A 23,234-nucleotide genomic window follows, 5' to 3' on the forward strand; every position below is an offset into this window, starting at 1 on the left:
GATAGTTTCAAAGTTTTGTTCCTCTAGGACGAAAGTACATACAGGTAGGACACATCTATCTCAACACTTGGGGAGTGGAGGCAGGAGGACTTACAAGCCTTTCTCAACTACACAGTGAGTTGTAGGCTAGCCTGGGCTACTGAGACCCTGTCTCCAAAAACAACAGCAAAACCCAAGCAAAAACATCAAGCCACGTCTGTAATTTCAGTACTGTTCTTTGTTTTGTTTTGAGACAGTTCTCACTCTGTGGCCCTGGTTGGCCTGGAACTCACTATGTAGACCAAGTTGGCCTTAAACTCAGAGACCTGCTTCCCTCTGCTTCCTCAGTACCATGACTAAGGCTGTGTGTATATGATCACGCCACTAGATCCTGTACTAGTTTTTAAACCAGGGTCTCACGCTAGCCCTTCCTGGCCTTGAAGTTGAGGCGATCCTCCTGCCTCAGACTTCAAGTACTGTGCCACACACCACCAGGATCAACTTGAATCAAGTGCTTTCCAAAGAGTCCAGCACATGACTCCAGGAGTCGCTCCTGTGTTCTCCTGAACCCAGGACCCATTTTCTGTTTTGTAGACTGTTCTAGCAGGCCATGCCAAGGGCTTGAGCTGACGTTCAGGGAGAAAAACAGAGTCTCTATAGCAACTGAAGCCATAGGTTTAAAATGTATATTGAATTCAGGAAAAATAAGAGTCACCATGGAACTATGGCAGAGGGCAAATCGAGGACGGTTGGGGATCAAGGCGGCCTTTGTTGCCCAGATAAAGAAAGATTGAGGGCAGAGGACACACGTTGCAGAAATGATGAAAGAGAGAGGTGCCCAGAGCTATTTGTGGCAAGGAGGAGGAAGATTGGCCTGAATGAAGGACTCCCTCCCCGTCCCTCCTAGCCAGGGCCTACAAGTCCCCAACCTGTGAGACGAAGGCCTGGCTCAACCACGTAGACCAAAGGTATAACCCACAAGCCATGTGGTTCTTTCGTGCTGTTGAACATCAAGCCACCTGCTCAGCACCATGTTCTGACAAACGCCACTTCATGTTTTGGATTAAAGGCCGATTCAGCTTTTTTCAAATGTGTGTGGATCAGGGGAACAGGATCCACAGGCAGACATTAGGGGATAGCCTGTGCTCCAATTATCAGGAGACCAGCATGAAGACCAAGATGAACATCTGCTACATATGTGGGGGGTGGGGGGGGGAGAAGGCTAGGTCCAGCCCATGCTTGCTCTTTGGTTGGAGGTTCAGTCCAGTTAGTTGACTCTGTTGGTCTGGAGGAGTCCCTCTCCTCTTCAGGTCCTTCAGTTCTTCCCCCAACTCTGGCCTCAGTGGGATGATACCCAGGGGGACTTCCTCTTCTACTCTGAGAAGGGAAGGGGTGCTAAGGGAGGGGATATAAGAGGCAGGAACTGGGAGGAGGAGGTGGTTTTGATCAGGATGTAAAGTGAATAAATACATTAATGAAGGTTAAAAAAAAGTGTTTGCATGTCTGTGTGTGTGTGCATGTGTGTGCATGTACACACACACATATGGAGGCCACAAGATAACTTACCATGTCATGTTTAGGAATACTATCTACCTCGCTTGAGGCTGGGTCTCTCCTTGCCTGCCACTCACCTACTGTCTGAACTGCTTCTGCCTCCCCAGCTCTGGGAGAGGAAGCGTGAATCAGATACCTGGGATGGAGTGGGGAAGGGTCAGAGTCTGGACACCAGGCAAAGGGCTCTACAGACCAAGCCATCCCCCAGTCCCCACCTCCTTTTGTTTGTTTGTTTGTTTGGAAACAGTGTTTCAGATCCAGGCTCTCCTCCAGCTCCCTATGTATGTGGCTGAAGAACACTTCTAACTTCTAATCTTCCCAAGGGCTGGAATGGCAGATACATGCCACCACATCTAATTTATATGTGTGAGAGTCAGGCTTTGGGCTGGAGAGACGCTCAGTAGTCAGGAGTAACTTCCTTCTCTTAGAGGACCTGGAGTTGGGCTCCCAGCATCCATAGTTGCTTGCAGTCACGTGATATGTCAGCTCCAGGAGGTCTGGCACCCTCTTCTGGCCTCCCCTTATACAACTAACTAAAAACAAGACAAAACAAAATACAACTATGTGGGGTGGCCCACGCCTTTAATCCCAGCACTGAAGAGGCAGAGGCAGGTGGATTTCTGTGAATTCCAGGCAAACCAAGACACAAAGAAACCCTGTTCTGGAAAAAAAAACAAAAACAAAAAACAAAAAACAAAACAAACAAACAAAAAACCCCCCAAACAAAACAAAAAGAAAACAGCAAACAAACTGCCTTAGTCAGGGTTTTTATTCCTGCATAAACATCATGACCAAGAAGCAAGTTGAGAAGGAAAGGGTTTATTCAGCTCACACTTCCATATCGCTGCTCATCACCAAAGGAAGTCAGGACTGGAACTCAAGCAGGTCAGGAAGCAGGAGCTGATGCAGAGGCCATGGAGGGATGTTACTTACTGGCTTGCTCCCTTTGGCTTGCTCAGCCTCCTTTCTTATAGAAAGCATGTCTACCAGCCCAGGGATGGCACCACCCACAATGGGCTGGGCCCTCCTCCCTTGATCACTAGTTGAGAAAATGCCTTACAGCTGAATCTCATGGAGACATTTCCTCAAGGGAGGCTCCTTTCTCTGTGATTAAGTCCATCTTGTGTCAAGTTGACACAAAACCAGCTAGTGCACAAACAAATACACAAAAAACAGCAACCCAGGCTTTGTGCACACTACACAAGCATCCTACCAAGTGATTTACATATGCAGCTCTCAAGAGGTATTTTATTCTTTGGCTGTGTGCTGTGAGTGTCCACTTCCTGTTATCTGGGAGGTGACGACATTTCCACCAGGTTGTATCCACAACTGTGGGATAATGGTCCCATTCAACTTTTTACAGCTTCTGGACAAACATATGTTTTCATGGCCTACTAGCTTCTCAAGGTGTTCGAGAGTATGTGTGTGTCTAGAGGGAGAGGGACATGCTCAGTCTGACAGGAATTACTGCTGAGAAGGCATGCCCATATGTAGGCTGCTGCACCACACTTGGAGTTAAACACAGGTTCTAGTTTGTCAAAAACAGGGTGAAGGCCTGGAGAGATGGCTTATCACTGACAGCTCTTTCAGAGGACCTGGGTTCAAATGCCAGCAACCACATGATGGCTCACAACCATCTGTATTGGACCTGATACCTTCTAGTCCCTACGCACGCACACAGTGCACAGACATACAAGTAGGCAAAACATTAACACGTATAAAGATTTAAAAATAAATATAGGGGGCTGAAGAGATTGCTCAATGGTTAGAGCACTGACTGTTCTTCCAGAGGTCCTGAGTTCAAATCCCAGCAACCACATGGTGGCTCACAACCATCTGTAATGGGATCTGATGCCCCCTTTTGGTGTGTCTGAAGACAGAGATAGTGTACTTATATAAATAAAGCTTTAGATATATATATATACACACACACACATATATGTATGTATAAAAAGAACAGTGACTGTGAAACTCAGGGTCGGGCCTACTGCTGGGTCTATGAAGCTGGAAATCAAAACTCTTTCATTCATTGCACAACACTTCCGTATCATGTGAGACGCTCATGAGACTCTGAGTCAAAAGGCATCAAGAATCAAAAGCCTCTGCTGAATCATGCCAGGCCCCCAGGCAAGTAAGTCACTTGCCCCGGTTTCCAAATCAGTGGCACAGGAAAAAAAAAAAAGGAATTCTAAAGCCAGGTGTAGTGGCACAAGTCTGTAGCTCCGGCACTTGTGGGGCAGGAGCGGGAAGGTCTGGAGTTCAGGGTCACCCTCAGCATTGGAGGGTCCCTAGGGGTAGACAGGGTGGTGTCTCAAAGAGCCAAGAAAAAGGGGGAGTGGGGGAGGGCTGGAGAGATGGCTCAGCAATTAAGAGCACTTGCTCTCTTCCGGAGGACTAGGTTCAATTCTCAGCACCCGCATGGGAGATGCATGGCTACATTCAGCCCCAGGGGGATGCTGGCTCCTTGGGTACCAGGCATGCAAGTGATACACAGACATGGATGCAGACAAAACACCCATAGAAGCAAAGTAAAGAGGGGGGGGGATTCTTTCCTTTCCTCCCCAGTCAAGCCAACTCTATTTGTGTTTAGAAGAATGCTTTCGTTGGCCAGCAGGCTGGTGAGGCTGTTTGGGTCCCATCGGAGAGCGACTGGGGAGGGGCTGGGTTTGTGTATATATGGTACTGCAAGTCCACCATCTTTCACTGAAGCCTCCAGAAGTGGGCGGGCGGTTCAAGCTGAAGCAACTCAGCTTCATCCAGGGCGTCTGACTTTATGTTAAATGTCCAGTGCCTCCTTCCAGCTTGTCCAGTCAGTAAAATGCATGGGAAAACTGGGCTGTGACCCAACCCTCTCTTAAAAAGCCTCCAGCAACTTCCTCTCACAGTGGGCATGTTATTTATTTATTTTTTACACTTTCTCTTTTTATACATTTTTTTTTTATTTCATATGCATGGACATTTTGGCCACATGGATGTCTGTGCATCACTGTGATCTTTGTGTCAGTGGGAGCCAGAAGAGGGGGTTGGTCCCTGGAAGAAAGAGTTACAGTGGTTGTGAGAAGCAAGCCAGTAAGTAACATCCCTCCCGCCGTGGTCTTCTGGGAACTACATGGGACCTGGGTCCTCTGGAACAGCAGCCAGTATGCTTACCTCCAATGAGTACTCCTGCAGCGTTCCCTGAACCCCACACCCCGTTTCTGGTTTTAATTTTTTATTTTGTTCTCTTTTTTTTGCGATGTCTTCCAAGTGCTGTAATTAAGTGAGCTTCATCATATCTGGCATTTAAAGACATTTTTTTTTTAATTTTATTTTTTGACAGGGTGTGTTGGGATATCCTTGGCCCAGGGACTGGCACTATTAGAAGGTGTGGCCTTAGGCTGGAGAGCTGGCTCAGTGGTTAAGAGCACTGACTGCTCTTCCAGAGGTCCTGAGTTCAAATCCCAGCAACCACATGGTGGCTCACAACCATCTGTAATGAGATCTGATGCCCTCTTCTGGTGTGTCTGAAGACAGCTACAGTGTAGTTATATATAATAACTATATTTTTTAAAAGGTGTGGCCTTGTTGGAGTAGGTGTGTCACTTTGGGTGTGGGCTTAAAGACCCTAATCCTAGCTGCCTGGAACTCAGTATTCTGCTAGCAGCCTTCAGATGAAGATGTAGAACTCTCAGCTCCTCCTGCACCATCTCTGCCTGGATGCTGCCATGTTCCTGCCTTGATGATAATGGACTGAACCTGTAAGCCAGCCCCAATTAAATGTTGTCCTTATAAGACTTGCCTTGATCATGGTGTCTATTCACAGTAGCAAAACCCTAATTAGGATGGAAGTTGGTACCAGGGACTGGGGTATTACTGTGATAAGCCTGACCATTCTTTTTTTTTTTTTTTTTTTTTTTTTTTTTTTTTGGAAGAAGGTAGATTTTGGGACTTTGGATCTGGAAAGCCATGGAATGCTTTAAATGGGGCAAGATCCCACCCAGCTAAATTAGATCCAGGCATGGTAGTACAAGCTTTCAATCCCAGGAGGCAAAGACAAGCAGATCTCTGTGCTCACACATTTATTCATTTAAAACACAGGGGTCGGGGCTGGGCATGTAGCTCAGTTGGTCTGAATGCTTGTCTACAAAGCCCTAGGTTTGACTCCCCAGCCCCCTCTAGAGTGGAGTGTGGTGGTAATTCCAACAGTAGGCTGGGGCAGGTAGAGGCAGATGGATATAGTTTGAGCTCATCCTTAGCTACTTAGTAAGTTTGAGGCTCTCTTGGCCTCTCTCAAAATCCAAAGCTAAAACCACAGGCACATTTGTAGGCAATGGGGTTGTGGTGATTCTCTGTTCTCAGAGCTTATGAATGAAAGGTCATGAGTAATGCGCCCACACAGTGGACCTCAGTCCCAGCACAGGGAAGGCAGAGGCAGAAGGATCTCTGTGACTTTGAGGTCAACCTGATCTACAAGGTGAGCTAGCTCTAGGCAGGCTAGGATTATACAGAGAGACCCTGTCTCAAAAAAACCCAAAACAATAAAACAGTCTAAGCAAGATCCAGGAGTTGATTTTAGGCTGTGTGAGAAGTGGTCAGGCCTAAAGAGAGAAAATGAAGACTGTCCAGGAGGCAGCTATTAATTTGATGACGTAGCCACAGAAGGCCAAGGGTTATATATGCATAAAGATCTGAAGGAAATTAGAAAAGGCCAGAAAGGTGAGCCAGGCAATGGGCCACATGCTCACCTTTAATCAGGACTTGGAGGCAGTGGCAGGTAAATTTCACCCTGCAACGCACAGCACAAACCAGAGTAAATGTAATGAAACAGCTAGAGACCTTAGCCCCACACAAACCAAGCAAACAAGTAGACTGTACTTTATAGCCTGTCTGGTAAGGTCATGGCACCCAGTTCTAGAAGCTTCTCAAGTCTACAGGCTTCTAGCCTGCCTTGAAATGACTATCAATCTGAAAGAAGTCACCAGCTTCTGAAAAGGCTGCATGCATCGACTTGGCTAGTCGTCCTCACTGTGCCTCATTTTCTGTATGGCATCTGTGCATATGAACACACATGTGCAGGACAGATCTACACTCCCTCCATAGATCTCCACCTTACCTTTCACAATGACCCAGCATTCAACTGGTTAGTGTGGTAAGCCAGTGAACTCTGGGGTTGGCCTGTCTCCGTCCCGCTGAGTGCCGTGCACCGGCTCTCAGCACTGTGGGTTCTGGCAAAGCTGGAGCATAGCAAGCAGCCTGGCTCTAGCGCAGTGCCTCTCCACCTCCCTAACAGTGACCTGTAATATAGCCCATGTTTTGGTGACCCACAACTGTTACTTTATAACTGTTATTTCGCTATTGTTACGAATCATAATGTAAGTATCTGTTTTCTGGTGGTTTTAGGCAATCCCTGTGAATGTTGCTCTATTCCAGAACTCTCTGTTGACAAAGCTGGCCTTGGATTCAGAGATCTGCTTGGCTCTAGAGGCCAATTTTAACCTCGCTACTCCACTGCCAGTGTTTTGTTAGTTTGATCCAAGTGCATACAAAATGCTCTCCTGACACCTGCAGGGAGATCTCCAGGAACCTGGGAAGTCAAGTTTCATGGCTGCACCCTTCAGGGTGGAGTCCAGGCTCACAGGCCTTGCTGCCCCATACCTGGGCAGAAGTAATTTAAAGGGCCAGGGAGCCAGAAATCGGAACTCAGGGGGAGAAATCCTCTTACGTTAGAAGAAGCAGATCAAACCAAAGTCTTATGATAAAAACTTTATTGTCTTAAATATCAAAGGTTTTACACATCACGTTTTCTTCAGAAAGTTCCTATTAAAGAAGAAAAATAAAATAAAGTGTTTGGATTATTCAGGGCTGACTTACATTTCAAAATAAGACAAAAAAAACAAAACAAAAAAAGTCAAACTCAAAGGCATCTAGTGTGTTCAGCTGCAGACAGCCCTAACCAGCACACACAGCAACTGACTTCCGGATTCCTGAGTGCAGCTTCCCAGTTCTCAGTTTCCCCAACTCTCAAAGCATCTGGGCGTGGCTGGGCGGGCCACAGGCAAGCACAGATTTTGCTAACCGGACTAGATCTCAAAAGATGAAGTTATGTCAAAGCTTAAAGAAAAGCCAGAAAACCTCATGACACCCAGGCAACTGCAGGAAACCAAAGAGGGCTTCTTAGTTACAATCTGCCTGCTGTGGCTAGAAAGCCAGGGAACCTCTATTGGGGTTGAAGCCTTTATCAGGGCTGCTTGCCACTAAGAGATCTGGATACAAATGCACTATTATTTTCCTACGGAAGGTGTGTGTAGAGGAGATTCACCCAACATAACGTATTCCCTCTGATGTCTCACTAGAGGAAGCAGACGCCCAGGGGATGCAGGGAGATCACAAGCCTTGGTGGAAGAGTATGAGGCCACATGGCTTCCGGGTTGTAAGGACTACTCAAGGAGCCCGCGAACACACATCTGGCTGGCTCCTATAGGAGCACAGGTCTATTTTGCAGGTCACAGACACACTCACTCAAGTTTGCAGGTTTTGGGCAACCAAACTCCAAGTACAATTACTGAAGGGAAACGCTCTTTACCTAAAGTTAGCCAATCAAAACCTTAAGTTGCTTATGCAATGTAAGAAAACCCGATCTTATGTTCCACGCCTTCTGATCTGTGGTTCAAGCTTTGCAGGTAAAGAAACCCCTGTGCTGAGCCATATACATACATACATACATACATATGTATGTATATGTGAGTTTGTCCTAGATGATATCTTAAAACTTAGCAGCCCCCCTCCCCAATATCTGAAGCCCTGACCCTCAAGTTTAACGACCAATCAAAATTTAAGTATATTTCCTAACCATAAAAGCTCAGAGATCACTAAGAACCCACTTTCCATTTTTGCTTCAGGAAGGCATACGCCTGGCTGTTTTAAATGGAATGAGGAATGCCTTGTGGGGCTGGCAGAGGTCTGCAGAGCAATCCTGTCTGCCCATCCCCAACACCGGCCACCTCTGCTCTGGCTTCTCGTCCACACACTGCACATTCTGCAGAGGCATTGGCTGAGTTCTGGAGGGTGGAGGGGACACACTCACTCATCTCAAGTGCTGCATGAGACCCTGTGTCCTGAAGGGAAACAGCTATCCCTCCTCTCTTCCTTTATCTGAATGATATCTGCGCTGCCCGTCCCTTAATTCTTTTTTATCTGTGCAGTGTTGGGGGTCAAACCCAGGGCCTTGTACCCATCAGGCAAGTGTTCAACCACTGAGCTACACAGGTAGACTCCACCCACTCTTCTGGAGACAGGGTTCCATGTAATCCAAGCAGACCTAAAACTCACTATGTAGCCAAGAGTGACCTTGAACTTCTGATCCTCCTCCTGTCTCCAGTGCTGGGATTATACACACACATACACACACCTGGTCTATGCAATGCTGAGTGCTGGGCAGAGGGCTGGCTTCCTGCAGCTAGGCAAACCGTATGCCTACCACTGCTATTTCCCTACATCCTCAACTGTTTTTAGAGAGGGTTCCTCTCTGTAGCCCTGACTGGCCTTGCATTACAGATTAAAGATGCCACCACACCAGCCCCCAGGTGTTTAAAACAAAGTACTTTACAGTAGAGCTCTATGTGTACAGTGTTGAACTCCATCATGGGCTTGATTTCCTCCCCTAGTCAGTTAGTTCTAAGAGGCAACCAAAAGTTTAAAAGCATGCTACCCCAACATTACAGAGTGTGCCTGTAATTTCATAATCCCAGCCATGTTAGGATTGCTAGTTCAAGGCCAATTTGGGCAGTAAGAAATCTCAAAAACAAAGGCATGCTGGGGTGGGGTTGGAGTAGCATGCTAACAGGTAAAAACAGATCTCAGTTAAAACTAGCCCCATAACTTCCCTAGACTGAAGGCTTCTAAAGCCAGGCTCTTGTCTGGTTTAGCTGCTGCTGAACTCCTGGGCTTCAGGGGTAGTCCATGTTTGATGAACAAGCTGATGAATCCTGCTCATACTGCATAGCTTTGATGGGAGGAGCTAACTTCCTATTAAGAACGTAAGATTTGGTCTCTCCCTATCACAGCACAAAAGGTGCAACAGAAAACCTAAGAAACATCTAGAAACCATTTTTGGTATACAGGATCCAGAAACTCCTGTCTGGGGAAACCTAATGTTTGAAGCAGGTAAGAGCGAATCAAAGTGGTAAGGAACCAAGGGCCACACCTCGTGGCAGTCCTCTCCAGGAGGGCTGCCCTCTAACCTTTCCCCTGATAATCCCAAGATGTGAAGCTTCTGCTATTCAAAAAAATTAAGGCACGAAAGAAAAGCAAGTACATCAAAGGCTCACCCCCAAAGTCCTTACTTCAGCTCTACCAACACTCAGGGAGTCAGGTAATTCACGGGGCTCAGTGCTAGCCCTGAGGGGATGCAGGAAACACCAAATGCTATCATGCTAACTACTGAGAGGGAAATCACATGGTTTTAGCCAGCCACAGACTATTAAATCCCAAGACTGGCTTTTACTTTTATTTTATGGTGGTAAGGATCAAACCTAGGATCTCATTACAAATGGGTTCCGCCAAACCACGCCCCTCAGCCCTGTGTCATTGCTAGTGATGCACCAGCCAGTTCAGCCGAGTCTTATGCTCACCACAGGTAGTAGTAACTGGAATGTGCTGAGTGAACTGGGCATAGTTGTGTGCACCTGTAATCCTGGTATTCTAAAGGCTGAGGCAGGAAAATTGCTGTGAATTTGAGGCCATCCTGGGCTATGGCGAGATCCTGTCTCAAAAAACAAAACAAACAAACAAACAAACAAAATCCCCACACACAAAAAAAGAAAAATTGCCTTGACACTCTTTTACTGCTATTTGCAAGGCAGTTTATTATATACACAGTAGGAAAAAAAGCCGCCAGACGTGCAGGTGTCTGTAGACATAAAAGCTGCTTTTCAACCTATGTAAAGTATTTATCAACAACCTTATATTTGAGATAGCTTAGTCCTTATTTATAGACACGAGCTGAATAGTTGAAACAAATTCTTATGGCTTCTGCTAGAAATAGAAAGCTGTGGAGAGGGACGAACAGGCAGATGCTACACAAGCTAGTCATAAAATCCAGGACACCAGGTCCCCTATCCCATTCCTAGGCACCCTCTTGCCAAGGAATGTTTTTGGGTAAACACCTTGGGCTGTGTCTCCCCTTTCTTGCATCTAGAGATGATCAGAGGAAGTAGGCTTCAAGGCAGATGTTCTCACACTACTGACCATCTACTAAAGCTTCTTTTGCCAAGCACCTACTCTTACCCTCACCTGCCAACACCTTAAAACCACTGTTCACAGAACCAAAGGGTGGTAGCTTCAGCCCTTCTGCTTGAGTGTGAGTTTTACAAGAAAATCCTTTGGTGCTTGAGTGGAGACCACTGCAGGAGGTAAAGCAGCCACCACAGAACAGTTGTCACCTGGCTGGCTCAACACTGGGTTTTACAATGACGTGTAGTGAAAGCTAAGTACCACTAATGTGACGTTCCTCAATGTCCTCTCTTCTAGAGTTGCTCAGTTTAAGCCAATCAATTCCTAACAAATTCCTAACGTTACACAAACTTCAGAAAAAAAAAAAATTAAAAAAAAAATCTACTCTTTAAAAGACAGGGTGGCTGGCCTAGGACTCATAGATATCCACCTGCCTCCTAGAACAAAACCTATGTCAGCATGCCTGGCCTTTGATTTTATTTTTGACAGATCTTAGAAATCAAAAGCAACTATTTGTTGCAAAGAAAATAACCACCAAAGGAACAAAGTATTTGGCAATCCAGTCAAACTCAATCCAAGTGTTCCTAAGAACTCCTGTACAAGTCATCGAGCTAGCACACTGCTTCTAAAACTAAATGCACAAGCGCACACGTTGAAAGCTATTGTAATGACATCTTTTCCAGACTCGACTCTACCCTCCAGCTAGGGCAGCCTCTGAAACATCCACATCCTTGCATGCCCGTTTCTCCTCACACAAGTCTTCTGGGAGGAGTCTATCACCAAGATGTTCTCCCCTCCCCACCCCACCCTGTGGCCCCGACCCTGCCTCAAGTCAATACCAGGCGTCACTGCTCTAAGTCGGTGACAGAAGCCTGTGAGCAGTTTCCTAGTGAGTCACACACAGACATCTTTGGTGTAGAACAGGCAAAGGGCGGACGTGCCATGCCCATCTGAAACCAAGAATCTCTCAGACACCTTGACTAGCCCAATGTTCTGAGGGCCCTTATGGAGAGCAGGAAGCCATTCAGCAACCATTTCCGAATTCCAGAAAGGATCAGGATACTTGGTGTGACTTGTCACCATGTCATTCACCAAGTGAGTCTCAGCACACAAACAATGCAGCAAAAAGAACTAGAGCAAAGAACAGAAACCCCTGTTAGTGCCCATTAAGTTTCAAAAACTCCTGAGATAGGAACCTGTCTGTGCTCAGTGACTTCAAATTTGATGGATAAAACCAACCTTTGAAAGACTGAGAGAGGAAGAGAGAGGGAGGGGGGGGGAGAGGGGGGGGGAGGGAGGGAAAGGGAGAGAGAGGGAGGGAGAGAGGGAGGGAGAGAGAGAGAGAGAGGGAGGGAGAGAGAGAGGGAGGGAGAGAGAGGGAGGGAGGGAGGGAGAGAGAGAGAGAGGGAGAGAGAAGGAGAGAGAGAGGGAGGGAGGGAGGGAAAGGGAGAGAGAAAGAGATGGGGGGGGGCATAGTGACTTTTAGACAAACTCAGTTAATGTTCAGAATCAGTTCAGAATTTGATTTCAACACTTTCTTTTTAATAAACTGCAAACTCTCAACCTGGAACCAGGAATTATCCTTAACATTCTTTTCAAGAAAAACAAGATCCCAGATTCCTGCCAGAAACCCAAGACAACAGTTTATGTTCCAGGAAAGGATGCTCTAAATCTATCCAGAGTGATTATTGCACAGTGGGGCCAGGGGACAGCGATTTATGAGGTGAGAGCTGACAGTAAAAAGGCCACAATACACACAGCTACACATCCTGACCCAACTCTAGCTCGACGAACACAAACATGGATCCGGCTGAGGAAAGAAAGGGATGAAGACGGTACCAAGGCCACTGTTGCCAGAACGTCCACCATATTTCCACTGCCATGAGGGGCGCTCACAGACCGAGAGGACAGGGACAAAGGCTGTCCCATGCTCTCTCTCACTCTGACTGAGCATGGGAAGAACTTCCTAGTAGATCACTGCGAGGGTTGGGGTGTAGTGAGATGCCTCCACCCAGTCTCTAGTCCAGGCCAGTGTTTGTCTAAGCCATTATCTTTAGTTCACAGTCCTTGACACTTACAAATGGATTATGATCATGTTTTTTCCCTTCCCTTTTTAAATACAAGTAGCACCATGTTTCACTCTAACGTGAATTTCCCCACACCCTACCCATGGTCATGAAGGTATTTGGCGATCAGTCCATGCAGCAGCCTATGATGCACAACACAGCCCAAGGTTTAAGCCCTCCCACTCACCCATTGAAATGTCAACCCTGAGCAAGCAAATCAAAACATACAACTCTAGAAGTTATTATCTCCTCAAAACATACAACTCTCGAAGTTTTATCTTCTCCAACTTTCTGTTACAAGCCATACCCTGCACATAGCACAGGCAGAGCCACAGTGAGCAGCTGATCTGTCCTAGCTCCATAGGTGGCAGGCTCCTCATGACTCCTACTTTCAAAGCATTCACTCATTCTAAAATGGTATGCTATGCACAAAACCATCCGCTTTATTCCAGAATACATCATCTTAATGAGAATAAAAAGCTTTTGTATGCACACACTGCCAATACATTTAAAAGGCCCAAATTTTAACAAGTAGAATAGACAAATTCATCAGACAAAAGATCATAAATTACTTTGGCCGGAAAAAAAAAAATCTGGCTCAACATTTTGCTTGCAGATTTTCTACACATATTGTGTGTGTGTGTAACTGAGTATATTTGTGTGAAAAGGGCTTTTTCAAAAGGAATGAAATGTGGCCTAGCCCACTCTCCCACGATTATGTAGGGACTACAATGTTCTTGGCTAACAAAACAAGAAGTGCAAGGTCTGCATTTCCACCAACTCGATGCAAAGCCCCCAGGGCTTCCTGCAGAGTGAAGCCTGCACCAAGAATCCTGTCAACATCTGCAGCAGGAAAGACAAATGGTGGAAGAGCGGAGGGAGTGGACAAGGACTGTGTGGTAGGTTGGTCCAATCCACTGCAGGGCAACACAGCTCCAGGGCAGACATTGCTGGTCTCTGGCCTGTCTGGGCCTGGATTCTGCACATGCTCAGAAGGCTGACTGTGGGCACCCTCCTCACCTGCTGCAAGTTCGGGTGAAATTTCTACACCTGAGGTGCAGGGCAACTGCTCAGACAGTTTAGCTGAGGTTATGGCGACAGAACAGCTCTTTCTGACTGACTCTGTTGATTTGGGGACACCTTCTCGGCCAGGTGACGAGGCGTCACCCAGACCTCCAAAGCGAGTAGATGCTTCACCTTCTATCGCAGCACAAGGTGCAGTTCCTACAAATTCTGTCTTTTCTGATTCAGAGGTGGCCTGGGGACAGGAGACTTGTGGGTACTGGTCACTAGGGGTCAGATGCTCACTTTGGGCTCTCCTTCCTGTAAGGTATGAAACACTCTCAGCTCCTATTTCTGACTGACAGGTAATATCCTCAGAGGAATATGAAGCTGGCTTACAGCTAATGACCAAAAGTGCAGGTGATTCTTTCAAGGCCACTGTGACAGGTGAACGAAACTCTTCTGCTGACTCCACAGAGGGCTGACCATGGCCACTTAGAGAGGACAAGGAACTGTCATCTTTGCTATCCATTGTAGACATTTCAACATTATCTTCTGGGAGCTGCAAATCCCGAGTCAGGATGAAATGTTCCACACGTTCACAGGAGGGGTTACACTGTGATGTTTCCACTTCCATAGAGGGATTATCTGAAGCGAGGTGGGATACAGCAGGAGCAGGGTTTGAGACGGCATCCTGCCTGCCTGCTGAGCTGCACAGAGCAAGCGGAGACTGTTCAGCTGTATCTACTTCCATCAGGGCTTCTGAGCACGAGCAGCTGCAGTGCCCTGGGGCTGGAAGCCCTTCCTCTGCATCGGGAAGAGGAGCTGCCCTCTGTGGCTCAGCCCCTTTCATCACAGCTTCCCAACTGACAACTTCTTCCTGAAGCTCAAGGTCTTCTGTGCCACAGAGACACTCCTGGTCGTGTGGGACACTCAGCGGTCCGGCCTCCTGTTGCACACTCTCTGTTTCTCTGTGCTGCTGAAGGCCGTTCACTTGGCTTGGGTTCTGATTTTCCGGATGCCAACTCTTTTCCTCCCCAAATATCTGTTGCTCATGCATCCCAGTAGTTGTGAGAGATAAACTAGCATCCTGTCTTGTGTGGAGATAAACTCTGAGGCCCTGAATTCTTTTTTCAGCAGATTTCTCCAGATTACCTGTAACAAATACTTCTGATGAATTATGCAAAGGCATAGCTGGACTCTGTTCTGCTGAAGAAGCAAGATCAGGAAGAACCTGCAGAGGAGGGTCTGTTTTCTTAGAGTTTGTCTGGAATTCAGCTGAAGCCTTCGTAGCCTCCATAGCTAGAGATTCAATGCTATTGGGGTCACTGGGCTTGATGGCGCAGATGGAAGCAGAGACAGAGCGAGCGAGACTCGTGGGGCTACCAACCTCAGGACTCTGCCCTGAAGGAGCTGAATGGTTGAACCCATCTGAACTCGGCAATGATGACATTCCCAGTGAGGTAGATTCTTTACTGCTTTTCTCTGTAATAAAAGAAAAAAAGTATTAGTTAGCTTTCTCACTGTGGTAGACAAGGTAGCATCTGTCACTGAAGCTGAAATGGGTGTGTCCTTAATAAACATTATTAAAATTCCGCATGTAAAGCACTACTAACCTGCACTTTACAACGGTTGGGTCAGAGCTCACTGGTCTCACTCTAGCCTAGGCTGGCCAACTCACTATAGTAAACCCAGATAAGCTTCAACTGTCAGGAATCCTTGTTTGTCAGGCTCCTGAGCGTTGGGGTTATAGCATGAGCCACTGCTGCTGGCTCCAGTACGCTTTTCATGTGAGCACAGAAGTCCAGAAACAAGCATGCTGGAGACTGAGTGGGGGCATCCAAGAAGACAGACCAGTAACAGTGGACTTTATTTCCAGCCAAGCTTTAAAAAAAGCATGGCAAAACTGAGCACCCAACTAAAGAACACACAAACTGAAAACTAAAGCAGGCAGGATTTTATTTCTCTGTTCAACCACTGTAACTATGTATTCATATTTAGACGTTCCCTGTACCCCAGGCTGGCCTCTGACTGATGTTTAAGGATGGCCCTCCTAGTGTCAGAGCTAGGGATGTGCATCACTGTTCCGTTTCTCTAGTGCTTCAGACAAAACAAACCTCGGCTTCCCCATGCCAGGAGGCACTCTGCTACATCTCTAGCTCTGTAAAGTTGCTCTGTTCAGCCTGAAACTTATGGCGAGTTTCTTGCTTTAGTCTGAGTGCTGGGATTACAGCATGCAGAATCATATCCAGCCTCTAAATGCTGTAACTGATACAGTACAACAAAACTGAATACAACAGAGGGAAGGAGTGCAGTAGGTTTTTTGATAAGCATCAATAACATAGACTCACCCTAATCTGATTGCTCTTCAAACATGATGGCAATACCAGTATGGATGCCACAGTGGTCCAGCTCCTCTGGCACTATTAAAAGCCAGCCTCTAACCACACATAATGTCTTTAATTAAAAGGCATAAACTGCTATCGAGGCTGGAAACATCAGCTCCTGGTTACTAATTCAATGCAGATGCTTTGTGCTGACCACTAACGAGAGCATGAGTGCTGGATTTCCACTCGAGGTCATGTAGAGCGCAGTTATGATTAGTCGCTCTAACTAATTAATCAGACCCACTTAGCTGCATGAGAGAATGGGCCATCCTGGAAGCGGTTGGCTTTTCCTTTTCTGGGTTGTGATGGGGTCTCAATAGCCTATGCTATCCTTTCTGTTTGTTTTTCGAGAAACAGTTTCTTTGGCTGTCCAGGAACTCTGTTGACCAGTCTGGCCTTGAACTCAGAGATCCACATGCCTGTCTGCCAAATGCTGGGATCAAAGGCCAGTGGCACCACCTCAAGCCAACTACTGATTTCTTAAGGAATTACCTTATCTTATAGTTGGTGGCAAATAGGATTGTGCTTTATCTGTTTAAACTACATCCTGTAACTAAACAAAGTCCTTAGTTTTATATCCATCTAATCAATACAGCTGACTCAATTTTGGACAAATGCTAACATAAGAAAGCATAGTGCAAAAGAATATCCATGTCAGCACCATAGGAGAACATGTACCACCTGGGTTCAGTGCCAAGGACCTGCACACCCCAAAGGAGCAGGAGAGGCAAAGGTGCCCAGTGGACTTTGTACTTACTGATAGAGCAGCATATGTGTCACCCCTCTAAAACTGAAATACTAGTACCACAGGGGGACAGAAAAAATGCTAAGGTATATCAACTATGCCTAATGTTCCTAAAATGAGAGAGAGAGAGAGAGAGAGAGAGAGAGAGAGAGAGAGAGAGAGTGAGGGGGAGGGAGGGAGAGGGAGAATGAGAATATGAATGACATGCTACAAGTCTAATTACAACCAGCCTCCAAACCCTTATTAAAATAAAGCCCTGTGTCAGATCGTCAGATCAAATCTGCACTTCCACTACACAGCCCAGCCTGGCCTCAGACCCTGGCTCCTCTTGTGTCATCATCTGAAGGAGAAGGATGGGGTGGCAAGAATGCATGAGCATGCCCAGTCCACCTCATACTGATTAGGAAGAAGCCAGTTGGTTCAACTTTTTAATTTTAATTTCTGCTCAATAAAATGAAAATTTTATCCTTTTATAAACTTCAAACATATGAGGACTTCCAGCTTTTTTTAAAAAAAGACTTAAAAATTTCATTTATCTACAAGTCACTGTGACACCAATAGTCTTGATTGATTCTTTTCTCTTCAGCATTTTCAAGTCTCAGAGGTAGCAGGTATATGAATACTTTTCACTAGGGCTTTTCCCATAACCAGTCAACTTCCAAACAAGAACTTATGTCTATGTGTGTATATGGCAACATACATATAAATGTACATACAGGCTAGTTGTAACCAGAGTGAACAGGGAGAAAGTCTTGAGTTTCCAGAATGATCCCAGACAGAGACTCTGCAGAGTACACGTGACAACTGGATGGAAGGTTAGTGTGGTGTCTATAAATACCTGGTCTGGGCCCACTCCAGCTGCAGCACACACACACTACATGCATCATGGCTTCTGACGCTCTGTTTGGATTAGGAAACAGACAAGCAAACGTGGGTTAACAGTACAGAACCACACAGCATGCAGGGCCGTAGTCCTCACTCCTTCCTAGCCGTAAAACCAGCAGTTTCCACAGCATGGGCATCCCAGAGACTCTTTGGTGCTTCAGTTCTCTCCAAACATAACCAGCAAGGTTCCTGTACTTGGAAAGGAATTATTCCATAGCTCTGCACAGATATTGGAGGCAAATGTGCCACACACAAAGTCAATCCATCAAGGAGCTGCTTGACGACCATTCCACATAGGTTAGTGAGCAAGTACAGCAGCTTTCCAAATTCCTCAAAAAATTTTGAGACAAGGTCTTGCTATGGCCTAGAACTTGAGATTCTGAGAGTGTGGCTTATAGGCGGGTGTCACCATCCCAAGCTCAAGACTCACTTATTTTCTCTTTTTTGGTTTTGTTTATTAAGACAGGAACTCTGTGCAGCCCTGGCTGTCCTGGAACTTGCTCTGTATACCATGCTGGCCCTGAACTAAGAGATCCGCCTGCCTCTGCTTCTTGAACTCTGGGATTTAGGGTGTGTGTCACTACTGCTCAGCTAAAAATTCATTTTTTCTGAAGAAAAACCAAGTTTCAGTTGAATGTGCTGCCGTTTCAGTTCATCAGCAGACATGTTCTGACAGTGCTGCTACTGATTTCAGACAAACACAAGGGATTTTTAATATGTTTTAAAGAATTATTTATTTCATGTATGAGTACACTGTAGCTGTCTTCAGACACACCAGAAGAGGGCATCAGATTTCATTACAGATGGTTGTGAGCTACCATGTGGTTGCTGGGATTTGAACTCAGGACCTCTGGAAGAGCAGTCAGTGCTCTTAATCACTGTGCCATCTCTCCAGCCCAAAAAATAAATTTTTGAAAATAGTTTCATATCATGTCCAGAATTGTGTAACTTTCATGATCCTAAGCAGTCAGTTCTCAAATAAATAATAAGCACTGTTGCAGAAATATCAGACTATTAAAACACTACACGGATCACCATGGGTCCCACATGGCAATAGACAAGGTTTCGTGGGAAAACTGGCCAGTCCATTTGCTGGTCCTACATTAGCACCTACACTTTAAGGTGTGTGACAGGAGAGAAGCTGTTACTGGGTTAGTAATACTGCTGCCATCAGCCACAGCTATTGGGGGTGGGACATGTATATCTCAAAATGTTAGTATCCCTTCTAAGCTGCCAAATCATTGTCCAGAGGCTTAGAAGGTGAATGAGCTTACTCAAGCTGACCTTTTGAGAAGATTAAAATGATTGCCGCTAATTTAAAGCTCTCCATCTTTTTAAAGTATATGTCAGTTGCAAACACAACCCCGATTACACCAAGTACACCATGACCAGCTGATCATCTACTCCCTCACACTCCAGGTTCAGGGTGACACACCCGTGGGTTCTCCAGGAAATGGAGCTAAACCTCGTTGTTATTCAAATACATTATCTTCTGTCTTGAGGAGAAAGCTATCCTGTGAGCTCGCACTCTAAAACTCAGAAAGAGCAAAGTGTGAGACTGTCCCACTGATGAATAACACTGGCCCAAGACTTCAAGAGAATTCACTTTAAATTTTATTTTCAGTTGGTAGAAAATGCACCCCAGAGTCACTGATCTGTCACAGAAGACTCTGCTCTGTCTGCTTTCAGAGGTCCCCTATCTCAGAAAACACAAATACTATATTTGATTAATGCAAAACCACCCTCACCCCTGGTTCTTCTCCGTGGGCAGCACTTTGGTAACATTTCTACTGTGGAGTCACAGTGATAATGCCTTTCTTCACATCAATAAACTGGCCGAGAATAAGAAACATATTTCCAGGGAAATACTGCTGGTTTTGAAAGTGTCCTTGCTGTACTTTTCTTTATGAACAATCAGGATGTCTTAGAAGCATCCAAACAAGAAACAATCTAATCCTGAGCACAGCACTGGGCTCTTGTTCCTCTTGTTTTGTTTTTCAGAAACAACGTCTCACTGTGTAGTCCCAGTGCCCTGGAATCACTATGTAGACAAGTCTGGCCTCAAGTTACAGAGATCCACTGTGCCTCTTGAGTGCAGGGACTACGTGTGGCGCCATCCCAGGCTCCTTTTATCCTTTCCTTTTGGACAGGGTGTGTCTAGACAATCCACACCAGCCTGGAACTCCATAATCAGCCTAGGCTGGATCTCAGCCTGAAATCCTTTGGCCTTGGTCTCAGTTGATGCTTTACAGGTGTGTCCCACTGCACCTTTTTTCCTTGATCAGTTCAAATACTTCAAAGTTTTTATTATGATGTTATATATGTGTGGGTACGCCTAGGTCAGAGAGTAACTGTGGACCCGGTGCTGTCCTTCCACTTTCATATGGGCTCTGGCTTCTAGGCTTCTTTCTGTGGCAAGTGCCTTTACCTGCAGAGCCACAGCAATGCAGAGCCCTGCCCACCCCCTCTCCTTCTTTTTGAGAGTCTCATATATCCCACACTAGGCTTGCACTGATTATTTCCTCCGGGGTGCTGGAATTCCAGGCGTGCACCACCACACACAGTCTATGTGGTACTGGGTGGTGAGCCCACTGCTTCTGTGTGTTGACAAGTACTCTACTATTGAACTGTACTTCCTGTCCAGTGGCACTGAGAAACGAAAGGAGGGGGTTAGAAGACAGTGAACATATCTACTGCTAACCAGTGAAGCTACATATAAGCTAAAATGGCCTTTAACTCACTAACAACACAGATCTACTCAAGTGGTCAGTACCTGCTTCCTCGGCTGATTTTTGAATGGCTTCTGCTAATTCTTGGTCTGCAATTTCTTCTGGCCGTATGTCCTCTCGCCCAGTTCCATATGCCAAGCGAGCACACTCTGGTAACTCCCCCTCAGGAAGGAAGGTGGTCTGTGAGCCTGTGGTGCCAATCACCAGAACATTTTTCTTCAAGTCAATAGAACACTTTAAAAGAGAAAAGCAAAGAACAAGAGCAGATGAAGCATCCTACAAAGAAATTCTTGGTTCCACATTCAACCAATAAAGAACACTAGGAAAAGAGATGGTTTGAAAATAAAAGTAGACATAATGCTACCATGCACTGAAAGCATCAATGCCTTCTACGTGATCCAGGATGGCCACTTTATGACCCAAGAACCTTCAATGTGCCCTCCTCAGCCCGTGTCCAGGGGTGCATACTACATCTCCCTAGACTTTCTCTGATTTTAGAGATGCTGAGGCAAATTTGGACTTTTGATTCTTGTCTCTCTTTGATCTTTTGTTTCTGCTGTTGTATATTCTAAGCCAGTTGCCCATTGAGTTCCCAAGCAACTCTGTCTCCATGCCCTGCCATGGGTGAGGAGTGCTAAGGTCACCAAGGCCTCCAGTAATCAAGTCTAGATCATCACACGGGATTATCCATTACATCCAAGGCCCTTGTGTCTTCTTCTGAGCTAGGGTCTAAAGTCCAGACCATCCCTGACCTCCTGATCCATCTACCTGCGGCCCCAAGTGGTGGGATTACAAGTGTGGGCCACACAGCCACTTTACTTCATGTTCATAGTACCCCTTCCTGTGTTTTATTTCTACTTAAGATCTGACAGTTGCCCCTGCCTATGATTTATGTTTGTAAAGTTAGAAATTGACAATGTATGCTAAATGACAGCAATGCACGACAAATTAATAACCTAGGCTTTATTTATACAAACATATTCATTCCTTCCAGTTACAATGTTTAATCAATATAATTGTTTTTCAAGGCTTTTTGTTTTTAGGAGCCTGAATCCAGCACCTTCCATACACTAGGCAAATGTTCCTCTGACTGACATCACAGCACAGGTGCATAAGGTCCTGGCTTTATATAAGCCCCTCCATGGGACTCAGGCTAGATTCAGTGTGTTTTGTTACTCAGCAGACACTACCTAAAGTTCTGTTACATACATGGCAGATTTCAGGTTTAGATGAGGAATACAAGTATTACAAATTAACTTACTGTTAGAAAATTCTCCCTGTGTGAACAAAGCATTTTCATTTTTCAGCCTTTTAACCTCAAGGTTCCTTCTAACTATTGTTTAGTCAACATCTAAAAAAAGGATATAGGGCTGGAGAGATGACTCAGTGGTTAAGAGCACTGGCTCCTCTTCCAGAGGTCCTGAGTTCAATTCCCAGCAACCACATGGTGGCTCACAACCATCTATAATGGGATCTGATGCCCTCTTCTGGTGTGTCTGAAGACAGCTACAGTGTCCTCACATAAACTAAATAAATATTTTAAAAAAGAGAAAAGAACATATTAATAAAAAACCCTCCTGATTTTCAATTAGAATCTTAACATTGTACAACTTGATAAAAGTGCTGGGCTTGAGAGGCGGCTGAGTGGTTGGGTTTACTGTGCTCAGCTCTGTAACAGGATGTCTCCTTTCTTCCCTCATGGTCAGGGAACCCTGAGAAAGGGGAGGCAACAAGAGGAGGAGAGCCAGAGGGGAGGAGGACAGCAAGGAAACCAGACCGTCTGCATTACCATGGTCACAGCTCATAGGAACTCAGAGACAAGCACAGGACCTGCGTGGAACTGTACCAGGTCCTTTGCATATATATTGTGGCTTTAGGGAGTTTGTTTAGTGGTTTGACAGGATCCCTGAGTGTGCAAACCAGTGATCTCTGTTCCTGTGCCTCCTCTGTTTTTCCCATTTCTGTTTTATCTTATTATGTCATAATCCCTTGGAAGACTATTTGTTTCCTAATGAGACACAAAGGAGGTGAATCTGGATGGGAGAGTGAACTGGACCGAGTAGAGAACGGGGACCACAATCAGGATATATATTATGTGAGAAAAAACTATTTTCAACAAAAGAAGAAAAAAGGAACACTTTTTCTTGCAGAGATGGTTAGGTGGCTCCTAACCATCTGAACCTAAGGTCCAGGGGATCCAACGCTCTCTTTTTTTACCTTCAAGGTCACCAGGCATGAATGTGATACAAAGACATTCTTACTAACAAAACACACATAAAAATAAATCCAGTTCTTTAAAGACTAAAACAAATAATAAAACTGCTAATTATAATGTCCAAACACTAAGATTTAACTTATCCCTAGAGGTTTTACAAAGAGAGATTTATGCTGTTGATTTTTTGTTTGTTTTCCAGAGAGGGTTTCTCTGTGTAGCTTTGGCTATCCTGGAACTCACTGTGTAGACCAAGCTGGCCTCAAACTCAAAAGACCTGTTGGCCTCTTCCTCCCAACTGATGGATTAAAGGCATGCACCTCCAAAGCCCTGCCTTCTGTTGTTTTTGGGTTAGGGTCTCACTGTGACTCTGGTTAGCCTCACAGATACCTGGCACCTCCCTGTTCCAAGTGCTGGGCTTACTGCATACACTACCTCAGCCAACTGGCAGACTATTTGCAATGA

The 23,234-nt window shown here is 45.6% G+C and overlaps 1 protein-coding gene across 4 annotated transcripts in view; it reads right to left on the reverse strand.

The window, feature by feature from the left end:
• Window positions 1-7,260: 7,260 nt before the first annotated feature.
• The window catches only part of LOC308424511 (protein DDI1 homolog 2), a 42,452-nt gene continuing 26,478 nt past the window's right edge, over window positions 7,261-23,234 (reverse strand). The window contains exons 8-10 of one of the 4 annotated variants that reach the window (XM_080921504.1): window positions 20,602-20,791; window positions 13,830-15,296; window positions 7,261-7,329 (exon numbers count right to left, since the gene is read on the reverse strand). In XM_080921504.1, the coding sequence (XP_080777630.1) occupies window positions 7,319-7,329; window positions 13,830-15,296; window positions 20,602-20,791 (1,668 nt within the window). In that variant the 3' untranslated portion in view covers window positions 7,261-7,318. Of the gene's footprint in view, window positions 7,330-11,940; window positions 15,297-17,781; window positions 17,844-20,601; window positions 20,792-23,234 lie in introns of those variants that run through there. The other 3 variants (XM_080921506.1, XM_080921507.1, XM_080921505.1) reach the window with 3 other exon arrangements.

The sequence above is a fragment of the Micromys minutus genome, assembly GCF_963924665.1.
Source record: "Micromys minutus genome assembly, chromosome: 9".
Classification (NCBI taxonomy): Eukaryota; Metazoa; Chordata; class Mammalia; order Rodentia; family Muridae; genus Micromys; species Micromys minutus.